The sequence below is a fragment of the Eriocheir sinensis genome, chromosome 22 (genome assembly GCF_024679095.1).
Source record: "Eriocheir sinensis breed Jianghai 21 chromosome 22, ASM2467909v1, whole genome shotgun sequence".
Classification (NCBI taxonomy): Eukaryota; Metazoa; Arthropoda; class Malacostraca; order Decapoda; family Varunidae; genus Eriocheir; species Eriocheir sinensis.
This window is the reverse complement of record NC_066530.1, coordinates 19,823,810-19,843,809: the sequence shown is the minus strand read 5'-3', so window position 1 is coordinate 19,843,809 and position 20,000 is coordinate 19,823,810. Positions and strand designations below refer to the sequence as shown.

Here is a 20,000-nt window from a genome sequence, read left to right as displayed (position 1 = left end):
CTCTCTCTCTCTCTCTCTCTCTCTCTCTCTTATTATTCTCTCTCCGTAGCTACTTAGAATATCTCCTTCGCCACGTGGTTTCCTCCTCCTCCTCCTCCTCCTCCTCCTCTCTATCTTCGTTCCCTCCATCCCTTTCGTCCTCTTACTTTCATTATTATTATTATTATTATTATTATTATTATTGTTATTATTATTATCATCAGCATCTTGTTCTTATTAGTATTCGTAGTAGTAGTAGTAGAAATTATAATAAAGAGGGAGGAAGGAAGGAAGTGAACAAATAATGAAGGAAGGGGAAGAGAGAGAAGGAATGAAGGATTGGGAAGGAATGAAGAGGAAGGAGTAGAATGTAGTTGTAGTAGTAGTAGTAGTAGTACACTATTTCTTATCATTTTTATTATCACACTCGAAACGTATATAGTTTTACCATGATTAGCATGTTTGATTTCCTCTATCAGACATAAATCGGAAAGAGGAGGAGGAAGAAGAGGAAGAGAAGGAGGAGGAGGAGGGGGATAACCAAGAGAAGAAGGAAGAGGTAGAGTAAAAGGAGGAGGAATAGGAAGAATTAAGAAGAGGAGGAGGAATAGGAAGAATTAAGAAGAGGAGGAGGAAAAGGAAGGGAATCATGCAAATTGGTGTATATCCATTACCAGAGAGAGAGAGAGAGAGAGAGACCACCACCACCATTGAAATAACCACAGATATTGCTTTTGGTGGTGCTGATGATAGTGTTTTTGGTGATGACAGCAGCTGGAGCAATTGCGACAAGTGTGTATGCATGTGTGTGTGTGTGTGTGTGTGTGTGTGTGTGTGTGTGTGTGTGTGTGCCCCGCAGGGGGGCAAAAAAAAAAAATTGAAAAAATTACATGGAAAATACAAAATGAATAAAAGAACATAAACATTTCTCACCAGTTCATTCAGTTAGAGTAGATTACTACTCTCGGAACACAAATTGAAAATTTTGAAAAAAATTACTTGGAAAATGCAAAATGAATAAAAAAAACATAAAGATTACTCAACAGTTCATTCAGCTAGGCCAGGTTATTACTCTCGGAACAGGAACTGGAGCCGTCGAGGATCTCTTCCGAACTTGTCAATGACCCTGTTCATTAGCTCGGTCTTCTGGCTGTTCACTTTGTCGCGGTGGACACTTAGCATGCAGAGACCGGACAGACGTTGAGTTTTGTTAATGAAATAAAATGAAAGAACAGACTCTGTTACTTCTATGTCGATGCCTGTTTGTATCAGACATGCCTGAGCTCTGAACATCTCCCAGTCTGATTGGTTCATGTAGAGTTAATTCTTAATTGATAGAATAATGTAGTTGTTGTAAAATAATTTTTCCGAAATATTTGTTTTTCTTCAATTTTCTCTACCGGAGAAAATGTAACTGAGCTACTCTGTCAGATGAAAAAGTGCCACCATTTTGCATCTAAGCTCTTTCCTGGGAGCAAAATTTTTTTCCAACGGGGAGGGGGACACCCCCTCCCCTCAGACCCCTCCCCCAGGACAGCAATCTCAGGAGTCAGGACAACATTGCCCCCCCCTGCATTTTTTTCTGCGGACGCCCATGTGTGTGTGTGTGTGTTTTCCAGCTGATCTCCCTTCTATCTCTACCTCCACAAGCTCTCTATGTATCTATGTAATTATGTACCTATCCTTGTCCCCTTCAGACGCCGAGCCTACACCACAGCAACCTCGGCCAACCTTCTACTACCCCCTCTACACCTCTCTATGTATCCTTATGTATCTATGTAATCATGTGTCCTTCCCCCCTTCAGATGCCGAGCCTACACTACAGCAGCCTCGGCCAACCTCCCTCCCGCCAAGACAGGTCACGCCGCCTCCCAGGACGAGAAGAGGGAGTTTATGTCCATCTTCCCTGACCTGGTGCGCGATCTGACCGAGGTTGGCACGCACTCCGACATACCCGACGCCCAGAAGTGGTTCGCTAAGGTGGGTACGGGATGGGGTTGTCATGGGCTGCCTTTTGCTAGATTGGGTACGGGATGAGGTGTCTTGTGTTGAATTGGGTACGGGATGGGGTGCTCCGAGGCTGTCTTCTGTTGTGTTGGGTACGAGATGGGCTGTTTCGAGGGTTTCTTGTGCTAGGTTGGGTAGGATGGGGTGTTTTAAGGGTGTCTTCTGCTAGGTTGGGTACGGGATGGGGTGTTCCGGGGCTGTCTTCTGCTAGGTTGGGTACAGGGTGGGATGTGATGTGTGTCTTGTGTGAGTTTGGTACGGGATGGTGTCGTTTCAAGGCTGTCTTCTGCTAGGTTGGGTACAGGATGGAGTGCTCCGGGGGTGTCTTCTGCTAGGTTGGGTACAGGGTGGGATGTGATATACGTGTCTTGTGTGAGTTTGGGTACGGGATACTGTCGTTTCAAGGCCGTCTTCTGCTAGGTTGGGTACGGGATGGGGTGTTCCGAGGCTGTCTTGTGCTGGAATGGGTACAGGGTGGGGTGTGATGTGTGTCTTGTGTGAGTTTGACAGGATGGGGTGGTCCAAGTGTGTCTTCTGCTAGATTGGGTACGCAGTGTGCCGAGTTCGTCTTGGGGTAAAATTAGATGTATATAATGAGAGTGTTAAGTTCTTTAAACCAGCTTTCTAGTCGTTTTCCACATGGTTCCTAGATTAAACGACAGTGTAGGCGGTTGTAAATTACGTTAACCTGGTAGCAGCAGGGATCATGATTCTTAATGGTCCCTCTAAGCAAGAAAAATTAGAAAAAATAACCCTTCACACAAACCATTTCATAATATATATCAAAGCATTTGTGATCAGTTTATGTATCATCTATTTTGGTGGGTTAAAATCATGGCACAAATTTGGCCCGTCGCTGCTACACGGTAAAGCCACAAATTTGGCCCGTCGCTGCTACCGTGTTAACCACCTTTCCAAATAGTATTGTACAACCTCTTTCATGTTATCAGGACAATGACACCAACACCCATGCTTTGTATATCCATGTGTCTCTGTACTATTCCAACATTCGTCTTTGTATTTCCAAGCATTGACATCACTCAAATATATCCCTTAAGGTGTAGAAGATGTAGAGGCTGTGTAAGACTATCACTGAGGTCACAAAACAGTCCGTGGATATCCAAGCAGCAACTTCAATGAGAGGCTTTTCAAACAGGCAAACTGAGGCTCCAATACGTTTAAGAATACAATACAATAAAGTACAATAAAATACAAGTACAATACAGTACAGGCTAAAGTACCTCCTCTATGTGTTATCAGGCATTACAGTAACACTAACACCCATCCGTTGTATCCCCAGGTCTTGCAGTACAACGCGGTGGGGGGCAAGATGAACAGAGGGCTGGCCGTGTCCCTGTCCTTCAAGCTGCTGGCGTCACAGGACCAAATCACGCCGGAGAACATGAAGAAAGCGCACATCCTTGGCTGGTGCATTGAGCTGGTAAGGAAGAGGAAGGAGGGAAGGAGAGAGAGAGGGAGAGGCTGGGATAGACTTAGGGAGTTAGTAAGAAGAGAGAAAGAAATGGAGGCTGGAAGAGAGAGATAGAGAGAGAGACTCCTATCTTAAAATCCCTTCCTTCCTTCCCATATTCCTCTTCCTTCCCTTCCTTCCTTCACTCCACCACCCTTCCTTCCTCTCCTAATACCCTTTCCTTCCCTTCCTTCCTCTCCTAATGCCCCTTCCTTCCTTCCCTTCCCTCCATGTCTTTCTTCCCTTCCATACCTAACCTTCCCTTCCTTCTCCTCCTTCCTTTCCAAAAAAAACTCTACAATAACACCCACTCCCTCCCTCCCTAACCCCCACAGCTCCAGAGTTTCTTCCTGGTGGCCGACGACATCATTGACGGGAGCCAGATGCGCCGCGGGAAGCCCTGCTGGTACCTCAATGACAACCTCGGCCCCAGCGCCTTCAACGATGCCATTCTGATGGAGGCCGGCATCTACAAGCTCCTCCACAAGCACTTCAGGGATGTTCCTTACTATGGGGACATGCTGGACCTGTTTCATGAGGTGAGGGGGGGAGAGAGAGAGAGAGAGAGAGAGAGAGAGAGAGAGAGAGAGAGAGAGAGAGAGAGAGAGAGAGAGAGAGAGAGAGAGAGAGACGAGAAGAGAGAGAGAGAGAGGGGAGAGTTCATAAGGGAAGAGATAAGGAGGAAGAAAGACAGAGAGAAAAGGTGAGAAAGTTTGGATATGTGTTTGAATGTCCTTTGCTACTATGAGGATATGTTGGATCTGTTTCATGGGGTGAGGAGAAGGGCTGGAATATGTGTTTGAATGCCCTATGCGGTTATGTGGTCAAGTTATGCAGTACGAGAAGGGTTGGATATGTGGTGGAACGTCCTTTTGTATGTTGCTATGTTATGTGGTTAGAAGCTATATATGTGCTGGAACGGCCTATATGCTTGGGTTATCAACTTTTATTAGCATTTATATATTAACATTTAGCGGCATTTATTCATCGACATCTCTCTCTTTTCCCCTCCGCTACAGATGACCCTCAAGACCGCTCTGGGGCAGGCGCTTGACCTCCTCTCGTGCCCGGCAGGTCAGCGTCCGATCCTGAAGAAGTTTACAATGGAGCGCTACAATGCGATCGTCAAGTACAAGACCAGCTTCTACTCCTTCTACCTGCCCATCGCTCTCTCTATGTACATGGTGAGTGGATGGGCGGACTGGGGACTGGGGCTTCGGGTGGAGGGAAGGGGGGGGGGGTTGCTGATTTTTGCCATTTTTCTTGTTTCTTTTTGTTTCTTTTTTCTTTTTTAGTATATATTTTTTGGGGGGGGGTATTTTTTTGTTTTTTCTCCATTTTCTTTTTTTTAGTTTGTTTGTTTGTTTTTTATTTTCTGTTTTTCTTTTTCTTTTTTCTTCCTGTCTGTCTTTTTCTGTTGTTTCTCTCATTCTGTTTTTTTTTCCTCCATTATTTCCGTCATTTCTGTTTGTTTCTATTAATTTTGTCTATTTCTTATTTTATGGGGTTGAATTAGCAGATTTTATAACCACCACCACCATGCATACACACACACATAATACATACATACATACATTAGGTGGTTTAACATATATGCTTACATACCTAATAGATTTTTATATATCACCTACCACAATCACCACCAACATTGTATCACCACCACCCCCACAACCATACACATATACATTAATAATAGATACATAAATACATACATACACTTGGTGGTTTAAGATATATGTTTAGGAGCAGCGAGTAGCGGGCTTTTTTTTTTATTATTGTTTTCTTTTTTGTGTGTGCCCTTGAGCTGCCTCCTTTGTTGTAAAAAAAAAAAAAAAAAATACACACATACCTAATAGATTTCACACACTATCACCTACCACAATCACCACCAACATTGTATCATCACCACCACCACCGCCACCATACACATATACATTAATAATACATACAAACACTTGGTGGTTTAACATATACACACATACCTAATAGATTTCACACGATATCAGTTGCTACAATCACCACCAGTGTTGCCAGATTATCGTATTCAGAGCATCGTATTTTCCGGCTTCTGCCCCATCACTCTTGCCATAAACATCAGTAATTAACGATTTTAACGATACCTATAAATGAATCTCGTTTGGGTGAAGCAGATAATTTTTGGGTTGGAAATCAGCAAATATAGGTGGCTGAGTACGACAGTCTGGTAACGTTGATCACCACCAACATTATAATTCATCATCATCCTCATCGTTTAACGCCCATTTATTCCCTATGGTGGGGTTGGACGGGATATGAGCCTCTTCCACTGTTGCCGGTCCATAGCCGTTTCTTCCGTGATGTTCAGCCTCCTCATATCTTCCTCCACCACCCTTCTCCACGTCTTCCTTGGCCTTCCCGCTGGTCTTCTGCCCTCTACCTCAAAGTTCAGTGCACGTCTCAGGATCACTATCAACATTATAATTATACTCACAATCATGCAGCATCACCACTACCACTATCAGACATCACCACCACCAACACCATTATCAGTCAACACCATCACACACACACACACACACACACACACACACACACACACACACTCCAGGAACACAAGAGGACATAGTAAAAAAACTGAGGAAGGGAAGATGCTTGAGAGACATAAAGAAATATAGCTTCCCGCAAAGAAATATAGAGGTTTGGAACAGACTAAGTCAGGATGTAGTATCGGCGAGGAGTGTTCAAAGCTTTAAGGAAAAGTTGGATAAATGCAGATACGGAGACGGGACCACACGAGCATAAAGCCCACAACAAACTACAACTGTCAAACTACAACTAGGAAAATACAACTAGGTAGGTAAATACACACATGCACACACACACACACACACACACACACACACACACACCAAAAAAAAAAAAAGCATGTCATCTTAGTCTAAATCTCAACATGGTGCCGTAACAGCAGTAGTTTCGTCCCATTTGTTATTATTATATTACTTTACTATCACCTACGAGCATAACTTTAGAGTCCTCCTTCCTCTGGCAGTGTCATAGCTCCTTAAAGAACCTCCAAGTCCTTTTTTGGCAGATCTCTCTCTTGTGTTTTTGTGTATGAGAGAGAGAGAGAGCAATGTTCCTCCTTCCTCCAGCAGTGTCATAGCTCCTTAAAGAACCTCCAAGTCCTTTTTTGGCAGATCTCTCTCTTGTGTTTTTGTGTGTGAGAGAGAGCAATGTATAAGTATTCTGTATGGCAAGTCTTATGTGGTATTACTGCAAGCTGTGTGGAGCATTAGATTTTTGTTGGTTATGATCTGAATATGTTTTTTCTCTCCTTATTTTTTTTTACAGTGTAGTTTGAATATATATACCATGTTTTTTAGTTTGTTTTTTCTCTCTTTCTTATATGAGTTTACCATTTGGTGCAGAGACAGTGGAGAGAGAGGGGAAGAGAGAGAGAGAGGGAAGGAGCGAGTATTAACATAGTCGTAAAAATATGCCAAACCTTTTTTCCGAGTTCATTCGTAACTTTGCACAAACAGAAGAAGAGAAGGGAAGGAAAACAGGATTATAAAGGCAAGGAAATGACATAGAAACTTATAACATCAAGCAAAAATGAAAATATATAAGATGAAATAACAGGGAAGGAAACAAAAGAATTGGAAATAAAAGAAAAGTGAAAATAAGGTTAATAATAATAAGAAGAAACGCAACTCCGCCAGTCTCTCTCTCTCGTTCATCTCCCTCTCCCTCTCCCTCACCGTCTCTTATATAGCCGTTTGAAGCCTAGAGGTGAATCTGTGTTTTGTCTAATTACAGGCGGGGATAAGAAACACTGATAACGTGCGAGTGGTAAGCCAAACACACACAACTTGTCCTACTAATCCTCCTTACGATTGCTAATGTTTGAGACTTGTTCCTTTCTTCACTGCCCTCACTAACGCACCAGCAGCCCCTCGCCACCTTGCCTTCTCCTCCTCATCTCTATATGGGGTTTGAATATTGTTAAAACTGATTCCAAACACACACTTCTCCTACTAATCCTCCTTACGATTGCTAATGTTTGAGACTTGTTCCTTTCTTCACTGCCCCCACTAACGCACCAGCCCCGAGTCACCTTCTCTTAAGCTTGTGTTGGGTCAATAAAAACTGCTAAGACTGATTCCAAACACACACAACTTGTCTGACTAATCCTCCTTACGATTGCTGATGTTTGAGATATATTCCTTTCTTCACAGCCCTCACTAACCCAGCAGCTCCCAGTCACCTTGCCTTCTCCTCCTCATCTCTGTATGGGGTTCTTGCAAACTTGTATAGTCATTTATCTGCTAAGACTGATTCCTGTATTGTCAAAACACCTCATTTGATACCACTGTTGCTGTCTCTTATTTTTTATCTCCTTGTCTGCTCGTTGAGAGGACAGTTTAGACCAGTGGTTCCCAAGCTTTTTCTGATCGCGTACCACTTGGAGGTCCTGCACCGTCATCTTGTACCACCTCGTTCCAGGTTTCAGTATTGAGTAACTTGCTCTTCTAGTGAACCTCTACTGGTCTACTGTGAACTACACTTATTAACTGGCAATGATAAATAATTACTTAATATTACACTGTATCACACTGTAGTGCTAAGAAAACATTCATAGCACCACAGTAAAGCAAACACGCTAAACTGCTGAGGGTTGCCAAAATTTCTGTCAAAAAAATGGAAACTGCATAGAGCAAAGATACAGGAACACATAAGGCAGTAAAAATTTTTGTGAAGAAAAAACAAATAAAATTCGCACATGTCCCCAAAAGTGCTCGCGTACCACCTGGAAGATCCAACCTGTGGTATGCGGGAACCACTGGTTAGACCCATATCTTTTTCTTCATCTACATTCAACACCCCTGTTTTACCTCATGGGGTTGGAAGGTTAATGTTTTGGCCCATATCAGATTTTTATCCTCCCTTGATGCCCTTCCATGGATCTCGATACTACTACTACTAATAAGCTGGGTCATGATGTTCCCTAAGGTCACCCTGGGTTACAGATGTGTGTTGTGGGGCCATAGTCCTTGATGCACCTTTCTTGCACTCATTCCCTTGCATGTAGCCTGTATGTATGTAGCTGGTGTTCCTGCCTTTGGTCTTGTTAGGTTAGGTTAAGAATGCTAGTTTCTTATTTTTTTAGTTTTTTTGCATCAGATTAACATACTTCCCAAAGAATTATCGCACCTGAAACACTGCATTTTGTCTCGGTCACTGTCTTATCTTTCTATTATCAGATTCACATGGTACTTTTTTTTCCCTCCTTCTTTTAGCATTAAATTAACATCCTACCCCAAAAATTCATCGCACTACCACAAGATTTTATTGCAGTTGCTGTTTTGTATCACCTTTTATTTTCTCTTCCTATTTTTCTTTATCAAATTAACAAACTACCCTAAAACTATAACTATGACAGGTTGGATCCTAGTAGTTTCGGGTCCATACAGAGTTCGGGATGAATAACTCTGCATGGACCCGAAACTTCTTGGATTCAACTTGCAATACGGCCCCTTAACCGAACTCTGAAGGGACCCGGAACTTCTTGGGCTCAACTTGTAATGCGGCCCTGTAACTACTTCACTCAGAACACTAAATATGGTCTCGATCGCTCTTTCTTTCACTTTCTTTTTCTGAATTTTTTTTTCTTTTTTCTTTTTTTTTAGTTTCGAGAGAAGAAAATTCCCTACTATCACAGCACTTACACTGCACAGTTTCCCTTTCAAACTTCTTGGGTTCGACTTGTAACACGGCCCTATAACTCCTGCACTCAGAACACTAAATACGGTCTCAATCGCCCTTTCTTTCTCTTGTCTTTCTTTCTTTCTTTTTCCTTTAGTTTCAAAAGAAGAAAATTCCCTAACCTCACAGCACTAACTCACACTGCACAGTTTCCCTTTCAACTTACTAGTGTAAAAAAAAAAATTAGCATACTATAAGATACTAATCACATAAACTTGCTTACAATAGGCCTTCTAGTTGATGCTGTATAATAGTTTTTGCTACTTAAAACTATTGCCACTAGATCATAGTTTACTTAACACAGTATACTAGATTTTGCTTGGATTTATCTCATAGCTTTTTCTGATCATACAATATCGTCAATAGATAGGTCATGTTAGCTTAGAATATGAATACTTTTTGGTAGTCATTTTTATATATCTCATTTTTATCAGTAAGTTTTCCTATTTAATTTCTCTTTCAAATCATTAGTTTTTACATAGAGTCCAATACAGTTTCTAAGGGTCATGTCAGCTTAGAATATTGATACTTTCATCCGATCATTTTTATATATCTTTCATTTTCCAGTAAGTTTTCATATTTAATTTCCCTTTTAAATCATTAGTTTTTATATAGAGTACAATAAACCTATTGAGGTCCTTGTTGACATAGATTATAGATACTTTTGTGCAGTCATTTCTACATTTATTTTGCTACTCCATCATTAGTTCTCTCATATAGTCCAATACATCTACTAAGGTTCACGTTAGCATAGAATATAGATACTTTCGGACAGTCGTTTCTACGTCTCAGTTTTATCAGTGATTCAAGATTTCAATTCGTCAATCTAGTAGCAAGTCATGGTTTTAATTTCCTCTACATTTCCATCAATAAGTCTCTGTTTTTTCCCTTCACTAGTAATGTAATGTTGAAATCAGTCAGTTAGTCAGTTATCCAGTCAGTCAGCCAGTCAGTCAGTCAGTTAACCAGTCAGCCAGTCAGTCATAGTGTTAGTAATATGCCAGGGTTATGAGGTAGCACTGAGGGATGTTAAGGCTGTAAGGCCCCTCTTCAGCCCCTCCCTTCCCCTCCCTTCCCCTCCCTGAGACACACCTCTACCCCAGGCCGGCATCACGGACAAGGAGCTTCACCGCCAGGCGCGCACAATCCTCGTCGAGATGGGACAGTTCTTCCAGGTAAGGCCTAGTGTTGTTTGTTCTTACCTTTGTCATGTTTCTGGTGCCAGTGTCACACGGGGCAGGAATTTGTTCACACCTCTGGCAACTGTGATTTAACCACAAAGTTTCCAAACAGCTCCAAATTGGTTGCAAGAAATTTGCACAAAGTTTGTGTGGTTTGATAAGAATAAATGACAATTGTCACAATGGTAGTCAGTAAATAGTTGCACAACTTTTGTGCAAAGTTTGTGCCACAGTTGCAACTAAAATATGATTGTTAGAACTGTTGCATGAATATCATACACCTGTTTTGCAACTTTTGCAATTATGTATTTTGCAACGTTTGCAATTATGTGTTTTGCAACTATTTATTGAGTACTTTGTGGCAAAGTTGGTATGAACATCGTGCAACACCCTCAACACAGGTCCAAGACGACTTCCTGGACTGCTTCGGCGACTCGTCCATCACCGGCAAGATCGGGACAGACATCGGGAAGGGGAAGTGCACGTGGCTGTCGGTGGTGGCGCTGCAGCGGGCGTCCCCCTCCCAGCGCCTGGTCATGGAGGAGCACTACGGCCGCCCTGAGGAGGAGAGCATCAAGAAGGTCAAGGCAGTATATAAGGTGAGGGACAGATGGGAATTTTCTGCTGACGGTATATATATATATATATATATATATATATATATATATATATATATATATATATATATATATATATATATATATATATATATATATATATATATATATATATATATATATATATTTTCCTTTCCTATTTTGGTATTTTCTTCCATTTAGTAATTTTTAAGTTTTTTTTCTTGTTTTTTATGTTATCTTTATGTTGTGTGATGTTATGCTATGTTTTTGTAATGTTATGTTATGTTATGGCAGTCAAATCTAGTTACCAGCTCTGTCTTTTTTTTTTATTTTTTTTTTTATGTTATGTGATGTTATGTTATATTTTTGTAATGTTATGCTTGTTATGTTATGTTTATGTTATGTTATGGCAGTCAAATCTAGTTACCAGCTCCATCTTTTTTTTGTTATTTTTGTTTATGTTATGTGATGTTATGTTATATTTTTGTTGTTATGTCATGTTATGGCAGTCAAATCTAGTTACCAGCTCTGTCTTTTTTTTGTTATATGATGTTATGTTTTGTTTTTGTAATGTTATGTTATGATATGTTATGTTATGTTATGTTATGGCAGTCAATTCTAGTTACCAATACCGTCTTTTTCTCCCCCCGCAGGAACTGAATCTTCCCGCCACTTACCGCGCCTACGAAAACTCCACCTCATCCATGATCCGCATTCACATCCAGCAGATCTCCCGCGGCCTCAACCACAACGTCTTTTTCAACTTCCTCGACAAGATCCACAAGCGCTCGGGCTAGACGCTCTCCCTCCCTCACTAAGCCCATGACCCAGACCAAGATGATATTTTACGAGCCTGTGAATCATTGTGGGTTTCTCTTTCGCACACCACAACATCAGTCTAACCCAACGCAGGCTAGGCTAAGCTACGACTCGATTTCTGCCTCTCACGTTAGTCTTATACCTTTTTCGGAGGGTCGCCGCTGCACTAAATGGTGATTCATACGTCCGTTCTGCACAAAGGAATCAAAAGGTATGTGTTTTGTCTCCTTTCCCATCCTCGGTTCATTGCCTCCTATCCTGATGTCTCGTACGGCAGAGGAATCACGTCATGTATAGAGAGGACGTGAGTGTTTACAGTAGCTCATGTCATCACTTGTCTGTTCGGTCCCATACTTACGTTACGTCGAAGAATTCCCATGCTGTGCTCTCTGGTGTAGGGACGTTAGCTCAGCGCAGTGGTACGTATTCTTAAATGTATCGCGCTCCCACTATGACTGTTTCCCGAGGCCACGGAGAAGATTAACTGGGTTTTCATGGGTTACTTTGGCTATTCATGATGCAGAAGTCATGTCAAACTGTCACTGTCCGAGAAGATTAACCGGGCTTTCATGAGTGACTTTTCCCCTTCAAGACACAGAAGAAGTGTCAAACTATCACTAGCATCACCAAACAGTCCATGAAAACCCCAGGAACTTCCACGAGAGGCTTTTCAAACAGGCAAACTGAGGTACCAATACGTTTAAGAATACTGACTGACGTCCGATAGGCTCCGTACTGTGACCCTGGTGCTCCCTTGGCAGTCAGTATATACCGAGACACATGAGAGAACAGTCCCATAGAGGTAGCAAAGGTAGGCAACACTCTGTACATACAGTTAGAGACATACCAAGACCCACCAACCAGTCTTATGCATAGTGAGAGATTTATACTGTCTATATTATTGGCAGTGCCCGAGACGCATGAGAGTACAGTCCCATAGAGGTAGCAAAGACAGGCAGTGATCTGTACATACACTTAGGGACATACCAAGACCCACTTACCAGTCTTATACACATAGAGAGACTTAAACTATCTCTATTATTGGCAGTCAGTATATACCGAGACGCATGAGAGTACAGCCCCATAGAAGTAGCAAAGACAGGCAGTGATTTGTACATACACTTAGGGACATACCAAGACCCACCTACCAGTCATATACACATAGAGAGACTTAAACTGTCTATATTATTTGCAGTGTCCAAGATGCATGAGAGTACAGCCGCATAGAGGTAGCAAAGACAGGCAACACTCTGTACATACACTTAGGGACATAACGACCCACCAACCAGTCTTACACATAGTCTGGATCTGGATCTGGATCTATAATGCGCAGGGCACCCATACAGGTGCATAACACGCATGTGTGTGTGTGTGTGTGTGTGTGTGTGCGTCATAGGGTTACCGACGACCTCTCTAAGTCAGTGATAGGTGTAACCCTTGTCGCAATGCTCCTCATGAAATTACTCTTGTCATTTTGTCCATTTAGAAGAGAGAGAAAGAGGCAGAGAGAGTAGAAAGAGGTAGATTGTTATGTGGTGCTAGAGAGAGGTAGAGAAGGAAGAGGAAGAGAGGTAAAGGGAAGGGTGTGTGGCAGTAATGGGAAGTGAAGGGAAGGGAAGGGAAAGAGAGTAAGGGAGGAGTGTGTGTATATGATAATGGGAGGGCTGGGAAAGGGACAGAATGGAAGAGGAAGAGGAAGGGAGAGAGAGAGAGAGAGAGGGACTGAAGTGTATATGAAAATGATAGGAAGGGATGAGGAAGGGAAGGGTATAGATTCTTCCTCCCTTTCCCAGTATAGAAGATGGAGAGAAAGAAGAGAGGGAGAGAGAGAATATTGTGTGAGGAAAGAGAGGAAGAGAAAGACATTGGAGGGAAAAGAGAAGGAGAGAAGGGAGGTATGGAGGAAAAGGGGTGGAGATAGGGCATTCTTCCTCCTCCTCCTCCTCCTCCTCTTCCTCCTCTTCCTCTCCAGCCTAGCAATAAGGAAACTAAGAGGAGGGAGGAGGAGAGGGAAGGACTGGAGGTTAGGGTCTCTTCCTCCTCCTCCTCCTCCTCTTCCTCTTCCTCTCTCAGCCCGGCAGCTCGCAATAACACGTTTCAAGCATGTTAAGAATATATATTAAAGTGTCTCGCTGTGGGCCTTGACTATTATTATTATTATTATTATTATTATTATTATTATTATTATTATTATTATTATTAAGCTGTAAAGTATATGAGTAAGTAAACTTCATGTTGTTGATGGCTTCCTTTTTTCTTATCCGGTGTTGAGGGTGACTTTGTGTGTGTGTGTGTGTGTGATTTTAAGGTAATTTTTTCTTCTTTTCTAATGGGGATTTTCTAATTTTGGGACATTTTTCCTTTTTTTCTAATGGGTGTTTTCTTTCTAATTTGGGGGCATTTTTTTTATTTTTCTCTAATGTTGTTGTTGTTTTTTCTAATGGGCATTTTCTCTAATTTAAGGGCATTTTTCCTTTTTCTCTATTTTTTTTTTTTTTTTAATGGGGATTTTTTTCTAATCTGGGGGCATTTTTTCTTTTTTTTTAGGTTGATGTTTTTTTTCCTTTCCTTCTGATGTTATTTCTTTCCTTATCTGATGGTTTTTTTTTGTATTTTTCTCTTTTTCTTTTTAATCTGATGTTCGTTTTTTCCTCAATTTTTTTCCTTTTTCTTATTCATCCAATTTTATTTTATTTTTTATTTTTTTTTGGTACAAGGATAAGAGGAAACAAACATAACAGAGAATACATTTAATAATAATCTGATTTTTTTTTCTCTCCAATTTCCAAAGTCAATTCTCTCTCCATTTCTCCATCAGTGAGCAAAGTTAATTTTCTCTCTCTCTCTCTCTCTCTCTCTCTCTCTCTCTCTCTCTCTCTCTCTCTCTCTCTCTCTCTCTCTCTCATCAGTAAACCTCTAACATAATACTCACATAATACTCTTCCTTAACTAACTATCTAACTACATATACATTCACTATACACACACATACATATATTGTCTTACAGGTACAAATCCTATTCTTCAAACTACTATATATATACATACATTTACAGCTGGTACATGGAAGCCCTTGGTGATATGATGGAATTAATACTATATAATACATTTGTAGCACATTGGAGGTATACATAATACTATACATTGATATCATATAGGTAGGGATATTTATACATGCATTAGAATATACATACATAGTGGCTGTTTCTTTCTCTCGGTTTTGTTATGATGGAGATTATTAAGGTGAAGAAAGATTTAGGAATGTAACCAGAATTGACCAACTTGGAACCACATGTTGAGGTCATTCATATATTTCCCTTTAGGTCTCATCGTCATCATCATTTCGTTTAACGTCCATTTTCACTCTTCCTGAGCGGTTGGACGCTTTATGGCTCTCCTCCATTCTGCTCTGTCCTCTACCCGATGCTCATCCAATCCCATCAATGCAAAGTCTTCCCGTATACACCTTCTCCACGTTTTCCTTGGTCTACCAACTGGTCTCATTCCTTCTGCCTCTAATCTCTCCAAAACTCCCAGCACTGTATCCTCCCCTGCTCTATTTACATGTCCAAACCATCGGAGTCTTTCCCTTCTGAGCACTGTTTCCAGGTCCTCTGCTCCACATCTGTTAGCTGCACTGGACACCTTGTCTAGCCACCTGATCCCCGCCATATACCTCAGCATCCTGCGACCACTTGCTCTCAATACCTCCCTCAATTTTCTAGTTAGCACCCAGGTTTCTGCTTCATACAACATCACTGATCTAATCCACGCTTGGTACACCCCTGCTCTGCTCTTTAGAGGGATGCTGAATATGCTATATTTAAAGATTTTCTTATCAACAGAACGAGGAAAGAAAGTAAGGAAACGGAAAGAAACTGCAGCAGGAATTAAAGATATTAGAACCACCATATAATAAGACACAGGATAGTTCATAATCCCTATATAGATATGGATTATTTAGGCATTGTAATGAAGGGCAGTGAAGGAATTATGCATCTCTGAACCTCATTAGTTGAAGAATATGTGGAATCCAAGCCTTTATATATGGATTCAAAGGGCTTAAGAGTCTTGGAACCCATTAGGAGGCTGCAGATCAGATGCCAGAGCTTGTACATCATTGGTATTCGATTCCCTACTCTTCTCTTCATCCTTCATCCTCCTCTCCTCCTTCCTCTTCCTCTTCTCCCTTCTCCTCATCCTCCCCCGATATTTTTCCTTATAGCAATTATATTTATGTTGTTTTAAGCACTGTAATTAAAGATACTGGAGGGTTATGCATCTCTGAATCTCATTAGTTAAAGAAAATGTGGAATCCAAGCCTTTATATATGGATTCAAAGGGCTTAAAAGTCTTGGAACCCATTAGGAGGCTGCAGATCAGATGCCAGAGCTTGTACATCATTGGTATTCGATTCCCTACTCTTCTCTTCATCCTTCATCCTCCTCTCCTTCCGCTCTCTCCTCTCCTTCTCCTTCCTCTCCCTCTTTTCCCTTCTCCTCCTCTCCTCACTGTCTGTCATTTCCTCGTTCGCTTCCTCGGAGTTCGACACGAGATTCAGTTCTTGGTTATAGTGTTCCGACGCTCTCTCGTTCCGTCTCTTCTGTTTTTCCGCTCTCTCCGGCTTCCTGTGGGCGCTGTCGAGGGTTTCGGATTCTGCTACGCCCTGTGATTTGTCCCTCTTCCTCGTGTGTTCGTCCCTCTCTCTCTCGGCATTGAATACCTCTTGTTTTTGTTTGGTGTCAGAAGCTCCCGTGTCAATCGTGGGTGATTTTCCGCTCTTCCTCTCGCTCTTCTCCTCTCTACGACTCCTCTCTTTGGTCGTCTTCTCCGGCGAGTCGTCTCTCTGTCTGTCTCTGTGTTCCTTGTGACTCCTTGCGATCACCTCCAGGGATTCATCTCTCGGTCTCTCTCTACGACTCCTACTCTCACTCCGCTGTCTCTCTCTATCATCTCTGTGTCTCTTGTGTCTCTTCTCTGGTGACACGCTTCTGTATCTCTCGCTGTCTCTGTCTCTCTCCTTCTTATGGCGATTCTCCGTTGACTCGCTTCTCCGCCTCTCTCTGTCTCTCTGTCTCTTCTCTGGCGACGCACTTCTGTCTCGCTCTCTTTCTCTCTCTTTCGTGTGAGATATCTCAGTTGATTCGCTTCTGTGTCTCTCTCTCTGTCTCTTCTCTACCACTGGGGATGTTTCTCTCTCCCTCTCTCTTTCTCTATCTCGTTTTTCCTTCCTGCTTTTCTTCTCTCCAGTGACGTGTTCTTCCTCCGGTGATTTTTCTCTCCGTTTCTCCTTCCTCTCTTTCTCTTCTCTCTTACTCCTCTCGCTAACTTCCTCCGGTGATTTTTCTCTCCGTTTCGCCCTCCTCTCCTTCTCCTCCTTCCTACTCTTCATGGGGGACTTTTCTCCCTTCTTTCCTTCTCCTCCTTCTTCCCTTCGCTTAGATTATCAATCCCCGTTTTCTCTTTCTCTGTCTTTCTTTTTTCCTCTTCCTTGTAATTCTTGTTTGGTTCCTCTGTTCCTCTTTTATTCCTCTCCTTCTGGTCTGTTTGGTTATCCGATGTTTGTGATTTCTCTCTCTGTTTGTCTCTTCCTCTCTTCTCCTTTTCTTCCTCTCTTTCGTTCACGTTTCTGGTGTTTCTTGTGTTTTCTTTTTCTGCTTCTTCTTTCTCTTCCTTCTGTTTCTTATTCTCATTCTTCTTTTTCTTCCCTTCCTCTTCCTCCTCCTTTTGGTTCTTAAATTCGGGGTGTTTGTGAATGACGGCAATGTTGCTTTCTTCATTTTCTTCCTTCTTTTCCTTCTTTTCGTTCTTCTCTGTGGCTTTAAGGACTATGGCAATGTCTCCTTTCTCTTTCTTTTCCTTAATTTCCTCCCCGTAACTTTTCCTCTCTGCGTCCATCTTCGGCTTTTCACTCCTCTCCTCTTCCTCCTTTTCCATCATCTTCCTCTCGCTCGAAACCAACTCTCCTCCTCCTCCTCCTTCTCTTCCCTGCTTCTCGCTCTTCTCTGTCCCCATCTTCTTCTGCCTCTCCTCAGTTGTCACCTTCTCCTTCTCCTCTTCCTTCTTCACAGACTCATCCTTGCTTACAGAACCTTTCACGGAAGTCTCGGTCGATTTAGAACCTTCCGTATTTTTGACCTTCGGAAGTGGTGCTTTGGGCTTGCTTTCCGACCCTCTCCTGCTTCGTAAGATCTCCACGTACGTCTGTTTTCCCTTTCGCTCACTGTCTACGATTGGCAAAGCTTCTACGCTGCCTTGCTTACCCTTCTTTTGCGGTCCGACATCTCCCTGTATCAGTGAATCTACGTGTGTGTACTTAACCTTCCCTAAGCTACTGGAGTCCCCATTTGCTAACCTGCCTTTCCTGTCAGTGTCTCCAATTGGTAAGGCTTCTACGCTACCCTGTTTTCCTTTCCTCTGTGTCCCTGCATCTCCCTGTATCAGTGAATCTACATGTGTGTGTTTAACTTTTCCCAAGCTACTGGAATCCCCATTTGCTAGCCCATCCAACCTCCCTTTCCTATCACCAGGGTATCGTTCCTGCATCTCCCTCTCTAACATTTCCTTCTCATGGCCGGGGTCTGGTGGGGGCATGGGAATGGTCTCCGTGGGGCTGCAGCGACCGCCACTTGAGGTAGAGGCCGTGGCGCTGTCCCTGGTCTCGCTCTGAAGGGTTGAGAGCGGTCTGCAGGAGGTCTGGTCGATGGCGTGTGAGAGGTACCGGTTGACACGTTCTTGGTAGTCCATTGAGTGGTGTGTTGGGTGGTCAGTGAGGCTGTTTGGTAGCCATGAGGGAACCAGACCAGCTTCCAGGCTCTTGTTTCCTAGCATCTCGGGGTGAGTCTGTGAAGGGAGGGAGTTGATGAGTCTAAGGAAGGAAGGAAGGGGTAGGTTGAAGGGAGGGAAGAAAGGGGATGGATGAAGGGAAGGACAGAAGGAATGGAGGGAGTTGAGGAAGGGAAGGAAGGAAGGAAGGAACGAAGGAAAGGAAAGAAAGAAGGAAAGAAGGAAGGAAGGGGTGGGTTGAAGGGAAGAAAGAGGTTGGATGAAGGGAAGAAAGGAAGGAAGGGAGGGAGTTGAGGAAGGGAAGGAAGGAACGAAGGAAAGGAAAGAAGGAAGAGATAGAGAGATGGATATAGATACTAGATAGAAAGAAGATGTAAATGAATATAGATAGATAGATAGATGTAGAAACACACACACAAACACAAACACGAGATAAGAGAGGAAGAAAGGAAAAAGGAGAGAAAGGACAAGACCAAAAAGAAGAGAAGGGGGAAGAAGAAGGAAGAGAAGAAGACCCCCCACCCACCCACACACAACCCAAACCCAAAACCAACCTGCAGCAACTGATACAAGGCCGCAAGAGGAACCTGCTGGCCAGTTCTCGGCGGTAGGGGCGTCACACTGCTGTCAACACCCTCCGCATCTCTCTTGTTCGAGGCGACGCTGAACTCTGGGCTCTGGACGCCGCGCCAGCTCACCCTCGAAGACCAGAGCGAGAGGAGGAGTTCGAGGAAGAAGCCCACAAGGAGATTAGCGCTGATGCTGAGTGTGAGTTGATGCTCCTTGTTGAGATCGTAGGGCTGGAACCTTTTGGAGGGGATTGGAAGGGAAGGAAGGAAGGAGGGAGAAGAGGTGGATAGATAAGAGGTGTGTAGATAAGAGGGAGGAAAGGAGAGGAAGAGGAGGATAAGGAAGAAAGGAAAGGAAGGGCAGATGAGGAGAAGTAAGAGAGGAGAAGAAATAAGGAGGAAGGAAGAGAGAAGAAAAGAGGAAAAGGTTAAGTTGATAAAGAGGGAGGAAAGAAAGAAAAGAGGAGGAAGGTAAGGAGAGGTAGAGTAGGGAAGGGAGAGAAGAGGAGGGAGGAAAGGGAGAAGAGATTAGAAGCTGCCATATTACTGCTCTATCTATCTATCTATTTATCTATCTGTCTATCTATCTCAGTCTCTCCCTCCTTCCCACCCTTCCCAATCCCTAACTCACCACGTGTTCTCGTCCATCTCCTCCAAAAGCGCCTGGAAGTGCTTGTGCCTGTTAACAATCGCGTATATGCTCAGCACCACCGCCAGCACGCTCAGCACCACGCACACCACGGACGTCACCAGGAACGCCTTGATGCTGAAGTTCTTGTACCAGAAGCAATGCGCCACGAGACCCGAGAACCCGCAGAGAAGGGCCGCGAGTCCTGTCCACACGCCCGCTCCCGCCCAGCATGTC

The 20,000-nt window shown here is 42.9% G+C and overlaps 2 protein-coding genes across 6 annotated transcripts in view; one reads left to right on the top strand and one right to left on the bottom strand.

Annotated features, from left to right (window-relative positions):
• Positions 1-14,022, top strand: part of LOC127002236 (farnesyl pyrophosphate synthase-like) — a 24,090-nt gene extending 10,068 nt beyond the window's left edge. For 4 of the 5 annotated variants that reach the window (XM_050868032.1, XM_050868031.1, XM_050868034.1 and 1 more), the window contains exons 3-10: positions 1,785-1,959; positions 3,287-3,427; positions 3,793-3,996; positions 4,477-4,641; positions 7,256-7,288; positions 10,306-10,377; positions 10,785-10,982; positions 11,615-14,022. In XM_050868032.1, coding sequence (XP_050723989.1) covers positions 1,785-1,959; positions 3,287-3,427; positions 3,793-3,996; positions 4,477-4,641; positions 7,256-7,288; positions 10,306-10,377; positions 10,785-10,982; positions 11,615-11,758 — 1,132 coding nt within the window. In that variant the 3' untranslated portion in view covers positions 11,759-14,022. The remainder of the gene's footprint in view (positions 1-1,784; positions 1,960-3,286; positions 3,428-3,792; positions 3,997-4,476; positions 4,642-7,255; positions 7,289-10,305; positions 10,378-10,784; positions 10,983-11,614) is intronic. The other variant, XM_050868035.1, reaches the window with a different exon arrangement.
• A 3,146-nt stretch (positions 14,023-17,168) lies between these two features.
• LOC127002305 (DNA ligase 1-like) overlaps positions 17,169-20,000 on the bottom strand; it is an 8,828-nt gene continuing 5,996 nt past the window's right edge. Inside the window, exons 3-5 of the mRNA XM_050868119.1 lie at positions 19,767-20,000; positions 19,121-19,373; positions 17,169-18,623 (exon numbers count right to left, since the gene is read on the bottom strand). The exon at positions 19,767-20,000 is cut by the window's right edge and continues 19 nt beyond it. Coding sequence (XP_050724076.1) covers positions 17,169-18,623; positions 19,121-19,373; positions 19,767-20,000 — 1,942 coding nt within the window. The remainder of the gene's footprint in view (positions 18,624-19,120; positions 19,374-19,766) is intronic.